Source organism: Apiotrichum porosum (assembly GCF_003942205.1).
Source record: "Apiotrichum porosum strain DSM 27194 chromosome Unknown scaffold_24, whole genome shotgun sequence".
Classification (NCBI taxonomy): Eukaryota; Fungi; Basidiomycota; class Tremellomycetes; order Trichosporonales; family Trichosporonaceae; genus Apiotrichum; species Apiotrichum porosum.
The window spans coordinates 1-16,926 of NW_021167131.1; the positions used below are offsets into that span (position 1 = coordinate 1).

Here is a 16,926-nt window from a genome sequence, read left to right on the forward strand (position 1 = left end):
GCCTGGACAGTGTTGACGATATCGTCGGCAATGGCCCCAGTGTACAGGGCTCCGGGACCCTCGCGCGCGATAACCTCGAGCGTGTCGGCATACTTGTGTCGGCTGATCCAGTCGCCCTCGACCAGCAACGTACCCTTGGGTGCATACACCTCGGCCCAGACGGGGTCGTCCAGCATGAACGTGCCAAAGATGCGGATACGGCGCGCAAGCTCGCGGCTCACTTGCCACTGGCGTGCCAGGTCGGCGACCGGCTGCACGAGCTCGGCCCAGGGAACCTTGCCATACAGCTTGTGCGCTGCCTCGAGACCGCGCAGCTCGCCGGGGACTCCGACGGCCAGTCCGCCGACCTGCGATGCCCCGCGGTCCTTCTTGTACATTTTGGCAGTGGACGCAGCCGGCGACGTCTCTCGAAAGTCAATGGCCATGACATTCGGCCGTGCTGGAGGTTTGGGCTTGTTCTTGCCAGCAGCAGCCGCAGCGGCGCCATTCTGGAAGAGCACGCCGCCATCGTCCTCGGCGTTCTCGTGATCCTTGACGTCAAAGGCGTATTCATCCTCAGGGTCGCCGTGGGCGGGGGACTCGGCGTCGTCGTCGGCCGTCGCTGGGGGGATGCTAACAAGCGCAAACCCGCCGCCGCCGATGCCAGCACTGAATCCATTGAGCAGACCGACACACAGTGTCGACGTGATGGCAGCGTCGACGGCGGTGCCATTCTTGTCGCGCAGAATGGCCAGACCCAGGTCGGAACACGTAATGTCCTCGCTGGCCACCGCGGCCTTGCCGGGGCCCATCAGGTAAGCGGGGTTGCGGGGGAGACCCGTGGGCTGAGGAGGAGGGGGGAGGCATGAGCACATGACAATGGCAATGTAAAAGACATCTTCGTGACCACGGTCGCAGTGCATAACATGGACCTGAGCTCTGGTGGCAAACACTCACCGGTGGCAACGAGTAGACGGGCGGAACCATGGGCGGCCTGGTCTTTGGGGGGTGCTCGATGAGGAGTGTACCGCCCACACCGACGCCCACACCGAGGATAAGGAGGAGAGCGTACAGGGCATATGTGCGGCGCTGTTCGGTTTGCTTGGGTGCTGCATCGCCGCTGCTGCTGCCGTTGCGATTCAAGAATGGTACAGGCCAGTTGGACAGGCTTGTGCGGCGGCCCGACCTGCGCGGCGAGCTGGGTGTGGGTTCTGGGAGGAGGGGCGTGTTCTCACTCGCCATGGTGGTGACTTGGTTGGGGATGGCTGTGTGTGGTATATGACAAGAAGAGTGTGAGTGCAGACGCAGGGGGAGAGATGGTGTCGAGTTGAGGATTGTTGTTGTTCATATGATAAAGCGACGGTCGTGTGGTGTCACCCAGCCATCCACAGCAGAGGCCGTCGGCGATGGCCGCGTGATTGGCGCCGAACAGGTCGAACAGGGGGGGTTCCTTGCTGCGGTGGTTCCGCCCGAGATAGCAATGGCGGGCATGCACAGCACACCCAGTCATGACACCACGGCCATGCACTGGCGGCCAGCGCTGTCGTTACTGCGCGTCTGCACACTGTCGTCCTTCATCTTGAGACACACCACACCACTGGCCATTGGTGCGACACATTGGTTGCCACAAACGCACCACCTCGGCAGCTGGGGGGGATTGGTGTGGATCGCCGGATGGATGACATGATCAACAGGAAGCTCAGAATCAACGTGTGCATACTCTGTCCTCGTCTTTTGCTCTCTCTCCTAGAGTGCTTGTGTGTCTGTGGTCTCTGGGTGTATATACATAAGCAGCTCTGTGCAACTCATGCTCACCCCCATACTCGAGGACATGTATATCTCTCTCCCTGGCCAAAGACCCCCAAAGAACGACGGACCGGTCATAAGGCGGAAAACGGCGCCTGGTCTCCCAACCATGTGGAGAGACATGTGGCCCATTGCTGAAGTGCTGAACCTGGTGAACCTGGTGACCTGGTCCAACCGTCAGGAGACGGGGATATGCATAGGACACTTCTGGGGCCTATTCGCACTATACTCGGTCGGTGGGATCGACACACGCAGCCCGCATGCCGCCGTACCGCCGTCTGGAACGCCTCACTTCCCAACAACAGCCGTTCAGGCAAAATCAGGCTCGCGAGACTACGCCGTGTCCTCTTTCCAGTCCCACAGGCCACAGGTACAGCAGATTCGAGATGACAGAGCAAAGAGAGTAGGTGTGCCTGTGAGAAAAGACGATCACTCACCAAGCCAAGCTTTGCGAAAGCCGTCGTACGCCATTCCGTTTCCAGAGCGCCAGTGCTGTCACCCCTACAGCTACTGAGCAGCAGGACCACCCCTCCCCCTCCCCTCCGGCGCTCCAATCCAACAAGGACAAATTATACCCCTGGTGCCGAGTTGTTGCGCAGGCGGAAACAAGCCCCAAGGCAACCACGTCCCGCATACCGTTATCAGCCCGACGCAGAGACCCAGGGTGTGACTGGTGAATCAACGGATCAACGGCCAGCACACGCCATGAACGGCAAGTACGTTACAGTCGTAGTCAAAATACAGCGGAAGTGGGCCGCCTCTGACAGCATGCTTGAGGGCATGCTTCGCTCCAGCCCCGAGTAGGCTCGCTCACTCATGCCGCAGTCCTTTGCTTTGGCGCCGTTAGCTGGTACGCCGCCAGCCGGCATTGCCACAACACCAAAGCGTACTTGCTTACACCCGCAAACTTCAGGATCGCTCGTCCAACCTTGTGAGACTGGTATCCACGAGGGCTTGATGCACAGAGGATCCCACCCGCCAGCACAAGGGCTAGTCCGCAGGCTCTAGGTTCTGTGTGTCGCGGATCCATTACGCTGGTTCTCGATCCGTCCCGGGCATGTCACAGAAGGGAACGTCCTCTGATCCTCTGAATGCAGGTCGCCCGTCGCGGGGAGAGGATGTCTGAGCCCCGCTGTGAGTCACTCACTCACTACTGCTGTACCCCGTTTGGGCTTTGGAGAGTTGCTTCTTGTCTTCACCTCTCACACTACCTTGTCAACCTGCGCGCAACCATGTCCGCAGACAGTCATGACAAGACGGTCACCTTCCTGGAGCTCGAGACGCCCTCCTCCCCGTTGAGGCCACGGAGGACCACAGACCGTGAAGCCCCACTGGTTCCCTCAGAGGACGCCACCGAGGACCGTGAGTGATGGCACCCAGGTGGGGTCCTCCGTGTCGCCAGGTGCTGATAGTTCAATTCCAGCCACCATCAACCAGCAGCCCCTCGACGTCTACCTGCACTATGCGGCCAAGGAGCGTAGACGAGAAGCCAGCGACCACCGCCCAGTCCCCGATGCGCCCTGGACAGTCTTTTGGAAGCGGATCACCGGCGAAGGTGTGGCTGTGACGCCCAAATCCGAGTCACAGCGGCCACAGTCGCCGACGCTGTTGGGCTGGGGTTGGACGGATGGTGTCAACGATGTGCCCCACCACGGACCGGCGTCGCCAAACACGTCCCACTACACGTCGTCGGATAAACACCAGTCCAGCACAGAACTCGCTACCCGCGATGTCGATGGGTCATTCATCCTGACACCGCGGGAGGCCGAGTCGGCATATCGGTGAGCCACAATGCTCGTCCTGTCAGTATGTATATACTGGAGCTAACCTTGGGGGAAGCCTGATGCGCACGGCTAGCTGGCAGGTCGTCTTCTTCCTGATCGTGTCGGACATGATGGGCTGGTTTACCGCGCCACAAGCGTTCAAGCTGCTCGGCTACGGACCAGGCATCCTGGTCTTCACCCTCTTCTTCCTCCTCGCGTTCGCCAGTGGCCAGATCCTGTGGAAACTGTACCTCGCGCTCGACTCGGAACGGTACCCTGTCAAGTCGTACGCAGACATTGCCGAACGGACGTTTGGCGGTTGGGCGAAATACGTGTTCAACTTTTTCCAGAGCGCCCAACTGCTTGTCCAAGTCGGCATGTTCCTCATCATGGACGGCAAGGCTCTGTCGCAAATCATCAACTTCAAGTTTTGTTTTCTTGCACTCAACGTCTTCTTTGCCTTGGCAGGCTTTGCACTGTCACAGTCGCGCATGCTGCGTACCATTGCCATTATCACAAACCTCAACTTTTATCTAAACGTCGGCATTATGATCCTCACCATGTTTGGCGTGGCAATGTACGACCCTGTACCCTCGGAATCGAGCCACAAGGACCTCGGCCAGCCCGTCAAAGTGTCTGGCTGGGTCGGCCGTGAAGCAGCAGGCGGATGGTACCAGCAAGTCGGGGCTGTACAGCTCTGCGTCTTTGCGTACGGAGGGGCCACGATCTTTACAGAGTTCATGGTCGAGATGCGTCGACCCGCCGACTTTTGGAAGGCCGCCCTCTGGGGTCAGTTCATCTGCTACCTGACCTACATGTTCTTTGGACTGTTCTGCTACTCGATGCAGGGCCAGTATACGGCCATTCTCCCCACGGTCAACATTGCCAACATTGCGTTCCAGGCCGTCACCAACATCATCGGCATGTTTTGCCTCGCAGTCACTGCCATCCTGTACGCCCACATTGGCGCAAAGGTCGTTTACCGCGTCTTATCCCGCGGGCTGCTGGGCGCACCCTCCCTGTCGTCCAAGAAGAGCGCCGTGTGGTGGTCTGGCACCACGGCGCTGTACTGGGTCCTCGCGTGGGTGATTGGCTCGGCAATCCCCAACATTTCAGACCTCAACACCGTCATTGGGTCGGCGTTTATTCTTCAAATGACCTACACCTTCCCGCCCGTTCTCCTCCTCGGCCACTGGATACAAAAGGATGCCATGGCGGGCGACTACCCCTGGCGCCCGGGAATGGAGCCATACACCAACCGCTCGGACTCGTGGCGCGACATTTCTCGCTGGCGGCGCGGGTTTGCCGCCTATTGGTATGCCAAGGTGGCACTTGTGCGTCTTGTCGTCTGCTGTGGCCGTGGCCGTGGCACAAAACGACAAAACGCTGACATTTCTCAGATCATTCTCGTTGCAGGCTCCCTCTCTCTCGCTGGCGTCGGTGTATACGCCGGTGTGATGCAGGCCAAGGCTTCTTATGAGGCAGGCGTCACGGTCGCATACTCGTGCAAGGCCCCAGGCCAGGTTTTCTAGCATTTGTCAACCCCCTTCTCCAACACGTCACCGTCTGTTATCATTAGGGTGTACAGTAACTGTCCATTTGCAACGGGATTCATTCTCGTCCGTTGTTCCGTCCACACACGCGTATCTCATGTGGTTGTCTATCGTTATAATGCAAACCCTTGTTGGGCCACTTGGCCACAGTTACAGTACTTGTCTGCCGATTACCTTTCGGTGAATTGTCAGCTTTCCTGGAAGCCGGTCACGCGCAGTTGACTCGGAGAGGTTCTACATAGTACTCTTCTGCTTCGAGACTCAATAAGATCTGTACTGGTGGCCTACAACACGTCGTTCGCTACATGACTCTCTCTCTCTGGCTATATACAGTAAATGCAAATATGCCACAACACATGGTTTGAAATCCTAGTACTCAAAGTCCGAGTTCGCAATCAGCCTATCCCATTCGTCTTCGTCGTCCATCTCCTTTGTCCATGCCAAAACTCGGACGCTGGTCATGACACTAGTCCGTTAGCGTCATTTCACCCTTCATGCGTTATCACCCACCGGGGGCGCGTGTAGTTGAAGATCTGCAGACCCGACAGAGACGTTGAGCGAGAGCAAGCGACATAGGCTTGGCCGTCCTCAAACACGCCTGCAAGGTTGACAGACACGCGGTCAAGCGTGAGGCCCTGTGCCTTGTGGATCGTCATGGCCCAGGCCAGAATCAAGGGCACTTGCACACGGGTGGCGCGGGTGGTACCATCGGGGTTCTCCATCTCCAGTTGCATTGAGGGAACCAAGTGGGTTTGAGGCGGTTTCCACTGCGACCCGACTTTGTGGCCATTGAATCTGACCAAAGGCCAGTTGTGGCCAGGAGGAATCCGGTCGTCCTTTGGCATTCCCTCCTTGATCGCCTCCTCGGCAGTCTTGAAGCCAATAACCTCGCCTGGTGGTCAGCTTTGTCGCAGTTTTGTTACCATATAAACCCACCAAGACTTCCGTTTACCAGTCCCGAGTGCCAGTTCTGCAGATTGTCAGGTCCCGCTTCGGCATGGTACATACCTTGACAAGCATCACCTGGGCGCCGACCTTGACTTCCAGAAGCCTAGGCCAGCGGGAATTATCATCCAGCAGTTTGGTTGCCACGCCGTCCGGAATAGGCACGCCCTGCGCGTCTTTAAACCCGGTGTCCACGGCTACGTATTCTGTGATCTTGCCTGGCAGCTTCAGGAGATGGTCGAGGTTTTTGCTGTCGACGTCGTGCCGGCGAGCGTACAGCTGGACGGGGAGGGTGCCTTCGGGGCACTCGAGCGACCGCTGACAACTCTGTAGCAGCAGGTCGTCTGCAGGATTCAACTGTCCAACTCTCATTCGCTCAAGAGTCTCCACGAGCTGGGCGTCGGTCTGCCTGAAAACCCGTTGGAGAGTGATCATGCTGGACCTGGGGAATGCCGCATCCCAGACCTTGGCGTCAAATGCAAAGTCCGGGGGGCCGTCCTTGGTTACCGGAGGGAGTTGAAGGAAGTCGCCCGAGAATACCAATTGGATACCACCAAAAGGCTTGCCAGGATGGCCGCGGACGGCGCGACCAATCTTGTCAAACTTGTCGAGGAGGGTTCCATGAATCATTGAAATTTCATCGACGATCAGGACGTCCGTGTCGTTCCACCGCTTCACGAGTCTAGGATTCCTCTGAACTTGTGCGACGAGGATGTGGGCCTCGCGCTGTGCCAAGCCACATCCGGCCCACGAGTGAAGAGTCACACCAGAAATGTTCCTGTCTGTTTAATGCGGAGTCTAGAGGCAGGTAGAAAGGATACTCACAGTGCCGCTATTCCGGTGGATGCAGTAACTGCTACAATTCGGGTGGGGGGCGCACCAGGATCGAAGGGAATGACCACTGATGGGTGGAACGCCTTGATGATGGCGCGCAGGAGGAGCGACTTGCCGGTACCTGCGGAGCCGGTGAAGAATATGTTCTCTCCAGCAAGAATACGAGCGAGGCACGCAGCTTGATCAGGAGAGAGCTCGGGATCGGGCTCTACTTGTGGGGGTCGATCGGGAATGGGGTCGACAAGGGTTGGCTCATCGGATAGCGAAGATGATGGGGGAGAAGGGGGAGAGGGGAGATGGCCTGGGATGTGCGGCTGGGGGGGTGGCGAGGAGGAACGGTGAGACGGGGAGCTCGCTTTGATTTGATCACGTTTGAGATTATCGTGTGGGCCAGCGCGTTCAATTTCAGGGTCCTCAAAGCTGCAGCTGAGGTCATTGTCGGCACTTCTCGACATGTCGACGAGGTCCGGGCCACGGTTGACGCGACCATTGACCCCGGCTCCTGTCCGATCCATGGCGCTCGCCCCATAAACAAAGGCCTTATAGTAAGCAAAGCGCCAGACAGACAATGACCACTTACATATGCTTCATCCTCGTCGTCGAATGACTCAAAGTCGGGGTGAGGGAAGCCGTCCATCTGATGTCAATGTTTTGGCCTGAACGCACATACACTCACCTGCACTACTGCTTCCTCCCACGTGCGATACACGCCGGCCACGTGACCGCGGCTCACGGCGTAGAAGGTTGTGGGCATTGTGCCGAGTCAGTCATCTGATGGATGTGTGGATGCGAGGAGCGACAGAAAGGATGAGTGGATGGATGGAAGGAAGGCAAGGAAACACAATCCACGAGCTGAGGTGGACGCCGCAAGTGGAGGGCATGGAATGCGACGGGGCACAAGGTCACGTGATCTGCGGCGTTTGGGTGTGCATGAAGAGGGCCTACACAACTCGGTCGGCTGGGGAGGAGTAAATGCATAGTCCTTTGCATAGGGTATCACTGTTTCAGCACAGAGGTACAGCTAGACAATGCTTACGATTCAGTATGCTGTCCAGTGCACACAGAGGTACAGAGGCCTGAGCGAGCCAGGTCTCGCCACTCCCCGGATTCGAGCGCGAGTCATGAGATGTGTTTTTCCGAGGCTCACCCTGCCTCCACCCGCCTGGTAATGGACAATGTGCCCACCAATATTCGATACCATCCTGCCTTGCATCGTCTTGCAGTCGAAATAACACAAGAACGGAACACCATGGACCCACCAAGGCTATCTGCCGACGATGAAGGCGCCCCTACCGATCCCGAGGAGCTGCAGGAGGTAAGTGTCGGCTTGCCCGGTTTCAAGCGAAATCTGGTTTCCGTCTGACAAACCAAACAGTACATCTCCCTCCTTGCGTCCGACGACGACCGCTCGTCCATAGCATACGAGCTTGAGGCCCTCGAATCAATCTATCCCGGATCTATACGTCTCCGCTCTCCAGGCCCGTCGCGCGTCAACTCGCCTTCTGTGTCATCGCCTGCTGGCTCTTCCGCTGGTGCGGCCCCCTCCTCAGGCGATCGGATACGATACGAGCTATCGATCCCAGGCTGGGAGGACGGAGCAGAGGATGTGCCCAAAGTGAGGGTGTTGGTTTCACTGCCACCTACATATCCCCAGAACGCGCCTCTGTTGCAGCTGCTGGGGAGATATGTGGGCGCGTTCCCTATCGATTCTGGACTTTGTGAGTTGCTTCAAGACGTCTGGGTTCGGCGTCGCAAGGAGTTTGCGGGAGACGGACGTGTCCTTGCAGTTTGCAAGCCCTGTACAGCTGCCCCTGTTCAAGCTCATTCAACACTATGCGCTTGCCTCGTCCACCTCCGCACATCACACAGCTAACGGTCCCAGTCGGCGACATTACCCGCACGTATATCACCTCTGCAGGCGTCCCCTTTGTCCCCGGGGACGTATGTGTCTTTGACGGCCTGGTCCATGTCCAGTCCCTCGTGGGCACATGGCACGCCGCGCGGGTCGCAGAGGTAGGCGCTGGCGAGGCAGCGCGTACGGGCGGTCGCTCGGGCACCGGCGCGTCTACACCCGCTGAGCGCGACCCTGCTCCGTCCCGCGCAGAGGCCGCAGCAGTGGAAGCGTCACTTGCGCGCCTGGCACTGGAGAGACCCAAGCCCTCCGCCAAACCCGCTCGGCCACTGCCGAAACTGTTCACGTCCGAGCCCATCCTGGACCGGAAGAGTGCGTTTGTCGGACACGCGTGCAAGATCACCGACGAGGACGACGTTATGGCCGTCGTGGCACACCTGCTAGAGGACAAGAGGGTTGCGCGGGCGGCTCATCCGACCATCTGGGCGTATCGTGCCGTGAGGGAGGCTGGGGGTGCGGCTGGGCGGGTGGTTGAGAGTGGTGAGTGGCACGTACTGAGGCGAGCGCAGAGCGCAGCAAGACGAGGCCGTCTCTCAACTATAGCTGACCTCGTGACCAGACTATGACGACGATGGCGAGACCCAAGCCGGCTCACGGCTCAAGCACTTGCTCGACATCCTCGAGCTCGAGGACGTGCTCGTGGTGGTGACGAGGTGGTTTGGCGGCATTCACCTGGGTCCTGATCGGTTCAAGCACATCAACCAGGCTGCGAGAGACGCACTCGAGCTTGGTGGGTTGTTGGATGAGGTGAGCGGCGGAGGGGGAGGAAAGAAGAAGGGTAGAAAGTAGACCTTCCTTCTTTGGAACAGAGGGATATTACATAGAACTGCATATGGTCACAGGGGATGAATGGGACACAACAAATGCGACTATAAACACTGCTTGGGTCTCTGGCTCTTGTGCTCGTCTTTGCTACTTGACTGCCTACCTCTTACCGCGTCCACGCTTCCAACCGCGAGCCTTGCCACGGCCACCGCGACTGGGGCGTCCGCCGAAACGGCCAAACCCACCCCTCCCGGGCTTGCTGGCCTGGACAGCGACGCCAAACTCTTGTTCCTCGTCTCCATCGTCGCGCCTTCCTCCTCCTCCTCCGCCGCCGCCGCCATCCCTTTCATCATCACTGTTATCTGCACCGCGGCGCCAGTGGTCTCTGTAAAACGCCTGCCAGCGCTCGTCGAGTTGAGGCAGGAGCGTGAGGTCGGCAAACTCGACGACGGGCAGTGAGGTTGTGTTGGCTAACGCTTGCACTCCGCCTGTCGCACTCGTCTTGCCCTTGGGTGTCTTGGTCTTTGGGCGATTGGTAATACCGATCGCGGCGAGGGGATCACGGTCGTCGTCGTCCTCGACCATTTGGGCACTACGCGAGCGGGCGGCAAAGTTGGGCATGTTATAACCGTCGCCAGGGAACGGGAGGCCGTATAAGGCAGTGGCGTCCAAGTCGTCAAAGTCGAACTCGTCAGACTCGTCGGCGTCTGATCCACCCGATCCACGGTGAGCGGTGCGGCTCTTCGAAGCGCCTAGCCCAGGGAGAGCCTCTGGCTCCACTTCAGGCTCGGGCGTAAACTCCACAATAGGCCTGGCCTTGCCCTTGCCCTTGTCTTTGGAAGCCGGCTTGGTGAGCGGGACACGGTCGTCGTCGCTTTCGTCCATGTCGGTATCGGAGACGACGCGGCGGCGGGTAGGAGGTTTACGAGGTGGGATTGGGGAGGTGTCCATCTTGTCCGGAGATGTCCTTGACGAGCGGAGAAGAGGAGGAGACGAAGAGGGTCCAGAGAGGTCGATGGCGTCCGTGTCCCAGTTGGATGATGGCGGTGTTGCTGGCCGTGTTAGCATCGCCCGCCCCGTCAGCTCCCCACAAAACTCACCATTCTTTGTGCCAATGCTCGTCCTTGGGCGTTTGCGCACACTGCGGGGCACAAGCTCGGGCGGAAACTCGGACTCTGATATCTCTTGGATTCCCTCAAACTCGTCGTCGTCGTCAATCATCGGAATGGAGGACGGGGGAAGATGCGAGGAAGGCTTAGAGGAAGACGCCGTTGTGGGCGAGTGTATTGTCGAGGTCGTGCGTTTATGAGTGGCGGTGCGTAGCGTACGTGTTGTCGAGGCAGACGGTGAAGCTGTGCTGGCCGTGGACCTGTCAAGGAATCCCGGGATGAGTGAGGGCAGTGTCTGTTGCGCGGACGTTTTGGAAGCTGTCGGCGGCATGTTGTTGTTGTTGACCGGGGTTCTTTCTGGGTCCGTGTCGTCGTCGTCGTCGTCGTCTTCTTCCGCTAGCCCCGCTGGGGACGAGGATACGGGGAGGAACTGTCGTCCGGGGGTGATGTGCTTGGTGATCGCTGCGTGTGGGATTGCAGCCCGTTCACCAGAGATGTCGATGGCGGGCATGCACCAAGAGTGACGGGAGAGACGACAACAACAACAAAAGGGGTGAGTGGACTTTGCTCATGTGGCCCGTCCGGGCCTCTGGCGCCTCTGACCTTTCACGCGTCGACGCGTCTGGTGGCAAAGTCGTGGAATTAGCTCTTGGTTATTAGCGGAAGTATATATTAGAAATGTGCCTTTTTATGTCGTCCTAATTGATACGGACACTTAAGAATACACGTCAATGTGCAATCAATCTCCCCGCATTCAGATTCAGCCGTTCGCGACGATGGTCTTCGTGGTGGTCGCCAGCAACGCTCCGTTCTGGTCATCAATCCTTCCTCTTGGCCCACTTTCTCCCCCGCGCTCCCCCGGCTTTCAACTCAACGCGTCATGCTCCCCGTCCCCAACACGGCGCGCAGGAGCATGCGTGCTCCCGCAGGCGCCTACGCCCCGCTGCCCTTGAGCGGATCCGTCATGGGCGTGCTCCGACAGCGCACCCGGTTGACCAACCTTGCCGTGTCGTTGTTGTTTGCCATTCTCTGCCTGTCGCTACTCACCAATGTGCAGTATGCCCTTGCACCGCATATCCAGCCGAGCCCGATCGACCTGGCTAGAAAGGAATGGGACGAGGTGGTCGCTCCCGAACAGCTGGACTCTGGACGCCCACCATCGGTTGAAGCCACTATCAACCGCGATCGCCGGATGGCGAGTGTCAACCATCTCGTTGTTGTCCCTGGCCATGCCGTGTGGACGGGACACGATGCGACCGAGGCTCACCACGACGACCAGTGGGTCCTCGAGACCATGCAGCGTGGCGGCAGCGTCAACACGTACATCCAACACATTGAGACTGCGGCCGAGATGCTCGTCAAGGACCCGCACACTTTGCTTGTGTTCTCTGGGTGAGTCAAGGAGAGAGAAAGGGGAGAGCGTTGCCAGGTGTCTGGTACGATTCATCGCACCGGAATGGCCTGGTGCAGCTCGTAACGTCTGCTTCAACTACGTCTTGCTCCTCTTGCTCCCGTCCACAAGTTAACCTCTCAGCGGCGCGACCCGACCTCGCCTCACCTCCCCGCTCTCCGAGGGCGCAAGCTACCACCGCCTAGCAGCCGCCCGTAACCTCCTCCCCACCTCGCCTGACTCGTCCTCGGTCTTGCCTCCGTCCATGCGCGCAACGACAGAAGAGTACGCTCTCGACAGCTACGAGAACCTCGTCTTCTCCATGGCGCGGTTCAGGGAGGTCACTGGGCGGTGGCCTGACAAGGTCACCGTTGTTGGATATGGCATGAAGAAGAGCAGGTGAGTAGAAGGTCCAGGCGCGGAGAGGAAAGACTGAGGCTGACGTTGCGGTCCAGGTTTGAGCAGCTCCATCGCGGTGCCATCCGCTTCCCTGCGGCGCGGTTCACGTATATCGGTATCGACGACGAGGGCGACACGACTGAACACTATGCTGGCGAGGTGAGTAGAGTCTGTCGTTGGTGTTGGCACCAGCGCACGCTTCACCAACGGTTAAGCCATGGGCAAAAAGCTAACGAACCCAGCTCAAGCACGGCTACGCCCCCTTCCTCTTCTCCCCCTCGGGCTGCCGTCCCCCATTATCATTCAAGCGTGCGGACCGCAACCCCTTCTCGCGCTATCCACCTTACCACGCTTCGACGCCCGAACTCGCCCAGCTGCTCGAGTGGTGCCCGCCCCTGACACCCGTGGGCGACATTACGGTACCCACAACACTGCGCGAGGACGAGAGTGGCAGGGGTGACGCCATGGCCCCGCCAGCCGGGTTTGTGGTGTTTGAAGGGTCGTTGCCGTGGGATGGCTTGGTGACGTTTGATCGCGAGCGTGACTAAGGCGATAGTATGTCGCCAAGGTAAGCGCTCCTCGGCGACAGTTTAGACGGAGAGACGAGAGAGACGGCGAGGCCGGACTCGGGGCATGGAGTACAGTAGAGAGTATTTCTGGGCCAGAGGGAGGGTCCTTATCGGCGGAGGACGTCCGGGGTGATCCACCCACCACCCCACCCACGACCGCGAGTCCCGGCACGGGCTCGGCGTGTAGACAAGAGAGCATTAGAGAACCATCAACCCTAACGTAAACCTAGCATGACATTGTTATTCGTCCATGACCCATGACCCAACGCGTAAAGCGCTCCATTAGTGGCGCCACGCTCACAGCCTCTCTTCGTTACCGTTGGGTAGGGTCGCCTTGCACCCCTTGTTCCAAGCATCGTCCCAAGCGCCACTCGTGATCCCGCGTCGTCAAGGCCGTCAAGGCCGTCGCGTCCATGCGTCGAGACCGGCGTACCGCGCCGGACGGCCTCTCCATAGGCCCGGTCGCGCCCGCCAGTCCGTTTTTTCTCACTTTGTGTGTGTCTGGTTTCTCCATTCCCCGTCACGTTCCTTGCCAACATGACATGACATTGCGCGGGGGCGTTCCTCGTCGCTTCGTCGCTTCGTCGCTGCATCTCATTGTCAATCCTGCCCGGCCCGGTTACGACGCTTTCCGAATCGTCGTGACGGCGCAACTTTGTGACATGTTTTATCGGTCTGGTCTTGGCGACATGGTCCGTCTTCCCTCACCCGGTTGCGTTGTACGCCGGCACCCGAGTCTGTACGTCTGTACCGGCCGGTGTTGCGTCGCCCGCATTTCGTGGGCACAAGCGAGGCTGACACACAAACTTTTTCCTCGTAGCCTCCCTCGGTCTCTCAACGCGGCCTCGGTTGGGCGCAATCCGCGGTCAATCTCGGTCAGCTGATGTTACCTGGCCCACTTTCTCAAGCCTGTCTTGTCAGTCGCCCGCTGCTGTGCAACTGTTGTTGTCTCTAATGGGGGTTTTCATTTTCATTGTTGCTATATCATACAAGATGTCGTCTCCGTGGTCTACATGAATCTGGATGTCGGTCACAGTTACTGGACGGCGCAGGAACCTATCACTAGGCTAGCCGGAAGGATGCCCACAGGGCACCAACCGGGTCACGGGATGGTTGAGGCGGTCGTAATAACTGGCAAGGAGGGTGGGGTAGGGAGTAGTAGTAGTAGCAAGGGTTGAGGTGACGGGCTTCGAGCTCGGAAACGAAAAAGCGGTTGGGGATGGGCGAAAGTGGATTGGTGAATCAGGGTGGTAACGATGGTGTGGTGGTTGGTGGGGGAGGGAGAGGGGAGTTGGAGTTGAGGGAGGGGGCCTGGCCATCGGCCGTCATACCCTTGGTCCATACCTACGCGGGGCGTAGGTTCTCGTTCACTCTATATGCCGCCGCGGCGACGGTGCTGCGTTTTGGACAGTGCGGGGATAGAGGAGAGGAGGGGGACGCGGTATGACTCTAGAGAGGTAGAGCCAGGAGAGGAATGGTTGGGTGGGGGGTGACAGCGAAAAGCATGTCAAATTTAACAAGGGGGGGGTAGAGCGCGACGAGGGCAGCACGTTGGTGACAGACGCGGTCGTTATCGGTGACGACGACGACGACGACGAAGGTGACAACGGTGACCCCATCTAAGGGGACGCTCAAATGAGACCGCCAGTCTCGGCGCGACGCTGCATGCGCGACTGGGCGCGGACGACGCTGGGGCTGACGCCCTGGCGCTTTGCGTCGACGAGGGGGCCGTCCGAGTGGATGCCCTGGCGGTGACGCTCGAGGTCGTGAAGACGCGAGAACGAGCGCTTGCACATGGGGTGCGGGCACTGGTGGGGCTTGGGGCGGAGGGGGTCGTGGGTCTGGACGTGCGACTTGAGGTTGAAGGCGCGAGCAAAGCCACGTCCGCAGACGTGGCACTTGTGGCGCTTCTTGGGGTCGTCGGGGGTCTTGCCCGGGATGTAGCCGCGGCCACCGCCGTGGAGGTTGGGGATGGAGCCGTGCTCGCCGCCGGGGGAGCCAAAGTCGAGCTCGTCCTCCTCGTCGCCGTCCATGTCGTGGTGGCCTGCGCCGAACGAGGGACCGTTCGAGTCGGCGGCAGAGTTGACACCGTTAGCCGACTGGTAGGTCGGGGTGGAAGGGAAGGGAGGCGAGGCACCCGAGACCGAGGTGCTACCCGAGTGGCGGGACCAGAGGGGAGGGGGCTGCTGGGTGGCGTTGAGGCCGGCAGCGTCGACACGGGCAGGCTGGGGCATGTAGTACATGCGCTGGGTGGCGGCAGCCTGGACCTGTGCGGCCTCGGCGGCCTGGAGGTGGGCCTGAGCCTGCTGCTGAGCGTGGAAGACCTGCTGCTGGTGCTGCTGAGCCTGCTGGGCCTGCTGCTGCTGCTGGTAGGTGAAGATCTGGTTGTTCCAGAGGCTCGGGGCCTGGGTGGCCGGCGAGGGGACGAATTGCTGCTGCTGGATGGCGAGCATGTTGCGGTCCTTGAGGGAAGGGAGGTCGTCAGGAGCCATCAGGTGGCCGTTGATGTACGAGAGGGAGAGGTCGGCCTGGGCTTGGGCAGCGAGAGCGCGGTAGTGGAGGTAGCGCTCAAAGTGGTGCTTGGAAAGAGCGTCGACGGTGGTGGCACCGGCGGGGTTTGCGGCCGAAGAGGAGACGAGGTCGAGGTCACCGGCGGCGTCAAAGGTAAAAGCGGTGGTGGGGGAAACGGTGGCCGTCTTTGGGGAGACGAGGGTGGTGGACTGCGGGGTGGTGGCGAGGTCGACGAGGGAGTCGATGTCAAAGTCTGGGGGTGCCGAGTCTGAAGCGACGGAGAGGGGCGGGGAGGGGAGGGATGCGGGACGGGTGGGGAGGTGGTGGGCCTTTGAGAGGAGGTAGGGGAGTGCGTCGGGCGATGACATGTAGTGAGGGCAATGGCCTGTAGCCTGATGTGTGGCCGTCTGGCGAAGGGGGGTAAGCACAAGTGGTGGGGGGGTGGGGGGGTGGTGGAGAAGGGAAGAGAGTGTGTGGACTGTGTGTATATATGTGGATGGGTGGGTGGATGGATGGATGGAGAAAAGAGAGTTTGTCAAGACGACGAGAATGGAGTGATGAAGAGAAACGGGGGGGGATGGGGGATGGGGGTGTGTGTGTCGTGTCGTGATGGGAGGGAGGGAAGGCGGGGAGGGAAGGCGAGGGAAGGCGCGACACGCAAGGGGGGGAAGACACAGACGCTACGGCCGCCGGTGTGCGTGAGGCGGTGTCTTGTGGGACGGAAGCAAATTCTCTCACACACACGTCATGCGTATGGAACAATAATATGCCTCCGCGGCCACCCAGACACACACAACACCATGTACTGCGCGGCGACCAACCCGTCCGTGTCATACGAGGGACAGGTTGCAGGCAGGTTTTTCAACACGCACAGCGCACAGCAAAACCCCCTCCTCCTCCAACCCAACTGCAAGACAAGACGGCCGTTACGACCCCCTCTCCGGTCCAGGGCCTCCCTGGGGTGAGGGTTTGGTTTCCGCAGTTTGCCGCTCGGGCCCTTCTCTTCCTCTCTCAAACACGCGCCGAGAGCCCGAGAGACGGCTGCGGCCTCCAAAAGAAAACACCCTCTCCCAGGTGCGGCCTCTTGACGTTTTAGGGGTTTTTTGGAGTGATCCGTGATCGGGGTCTCATTCTCGCTCTCTCACCGCATACCGCGCGCTGCACGGTCGGCCCGGTCCCAGGCGAGCAACCTCCGCCCGCTCTAGCACCATCACGTCGGTACGCAGCCGACAGCGACGAGCACACACCAAACAATGGCAGACACACATTCCACAAAGCAAAAAGAAAGCGGGAGCAAGGAGGCAAGGATCCACAACGATGACTCACACTGTCTTGGGCCACTGGTAAACACCACCGGATCGATCTCGGATGGATCTATTCCCTGGGGTGGT

General features: G+C 59.6%; 6 protein-coding genes across 6 annotated transcripts; 3 read left to right on the forward strand and 3 right to left on the reverse strand.

Moving 5' to 3' along the window:
* Nucleotides 1-8: 8 nt before the first annotated feature.
* On the reverse strand, nt 9-1,221 carry EHS24_005516 (uncharacterized protein; the record flags this gene model as incomplete). Its single annotated transcript, XM_028621039.1, has 2 exons — nt 9-824; nt 937-1,221. Coding segments are annotated over 2 exons (1,101 nt in total), but the record flags the coding sequence as incomplete, so codon positions are not given.
* A 1,796-nt stretch (nt 1,222-3,017) lies between these two features.
* On the forward strand, nt 3,018-5,080 carry EHS24_005517 (uncharacterized protein; the record flags this gene model as incomplete). Its single annotated transcript, XM_028621040.1, has 4 exons — nt 3,018-3,147; nt 3,209-3,566; nt 3,625-4,882; nt 4,949-5,080. The coding sequence occupies 4 exons, from the start codon at nt 3,018-3,020 to the stop codon at nt 5,078-5,080; spliced, it is 1,878 nt and encodes a 625-aa protein (XP_028471675.1).
* A 3,049-nt stretch (nt 5,081-8,129) lies between these two features.
* YIH1 (eIF2 kinase Gcn2p negative regulator) lies at nt 8,130-9,581 on the forward strand (the record flags this gene model as incomplete). Its single annotated transcript, XM_028621041.1, has 6 exons — nt 8,130-8,195; nt 8,256-8,412; nt 8,464-8,495; nt 8,535-8,598; nt 8,763-9,272; nt 9,352-9,581. 6 exons carry the CDS (start codon nt 8,130-8,132, stop codon nt 9,579-9,581), a joined length of 1,059 nt encoding a protein of 352 aa, XP_028471676.1.
* A 135-nt stretch (nt 9,582-9,716) lies between these two features.
* On the reverse strand, nt 9,717-11,177 carry EHS24_005519 (uncharacterized protein; the record flags this gene model as incomplete). Its single annotated transcript, XM_028621042.1, has 1 exon — nt 9,717-11,177. The coding sequence occupies one exon, from the start codon at nt 11,175-11,177 to the stop codon at nt 9,717-9,719; it is 1,461 nt and encodes a 486-aa protein (XP_028471677.1).
* Nucleotides 11,178-11,546: 369 nt separating this feature from the next.
* Nucleotides 11,547-13,003, forward strand: EHS24_005520 (uncharacterized protein; the record flags this gene model as incomplete). The annotated part of the gene is made up of 4 exons (XM_028621043.1): nt 11,547-12,058; nt 12,201-12,455; nt 12,512-12,614; nt 12,698-13,003. The coding sequence occupies 4 exons, from the start codon at nt 11,547-11,549 to the stop codon at nt 13,001-13,003; spliced, it is 1,176 nt and encodes a 391-aa protein (XP_028471678.1).
* Nucleotides 13,004-14,655: 1,652 nt separating this feature from the next.
* On the reverse strand, nt 14,656-15,903 carry EHS24_005521 (uncharacterized protein; the record flags this gene model as incomplete). The annotated part of the gene is made up of 1 exon (XM_028621044.1): nt 14,656-15,903. One exon carries the CDS (start codon nt 15,901-15,903, stop codon nt 14,656-14,658), a length of 1,248 nt encoding a protein of 415 aa, XP_028471679.1.
* Nucleotides 15,904-16,926: the final 1,023 nt, after the last annotated feature.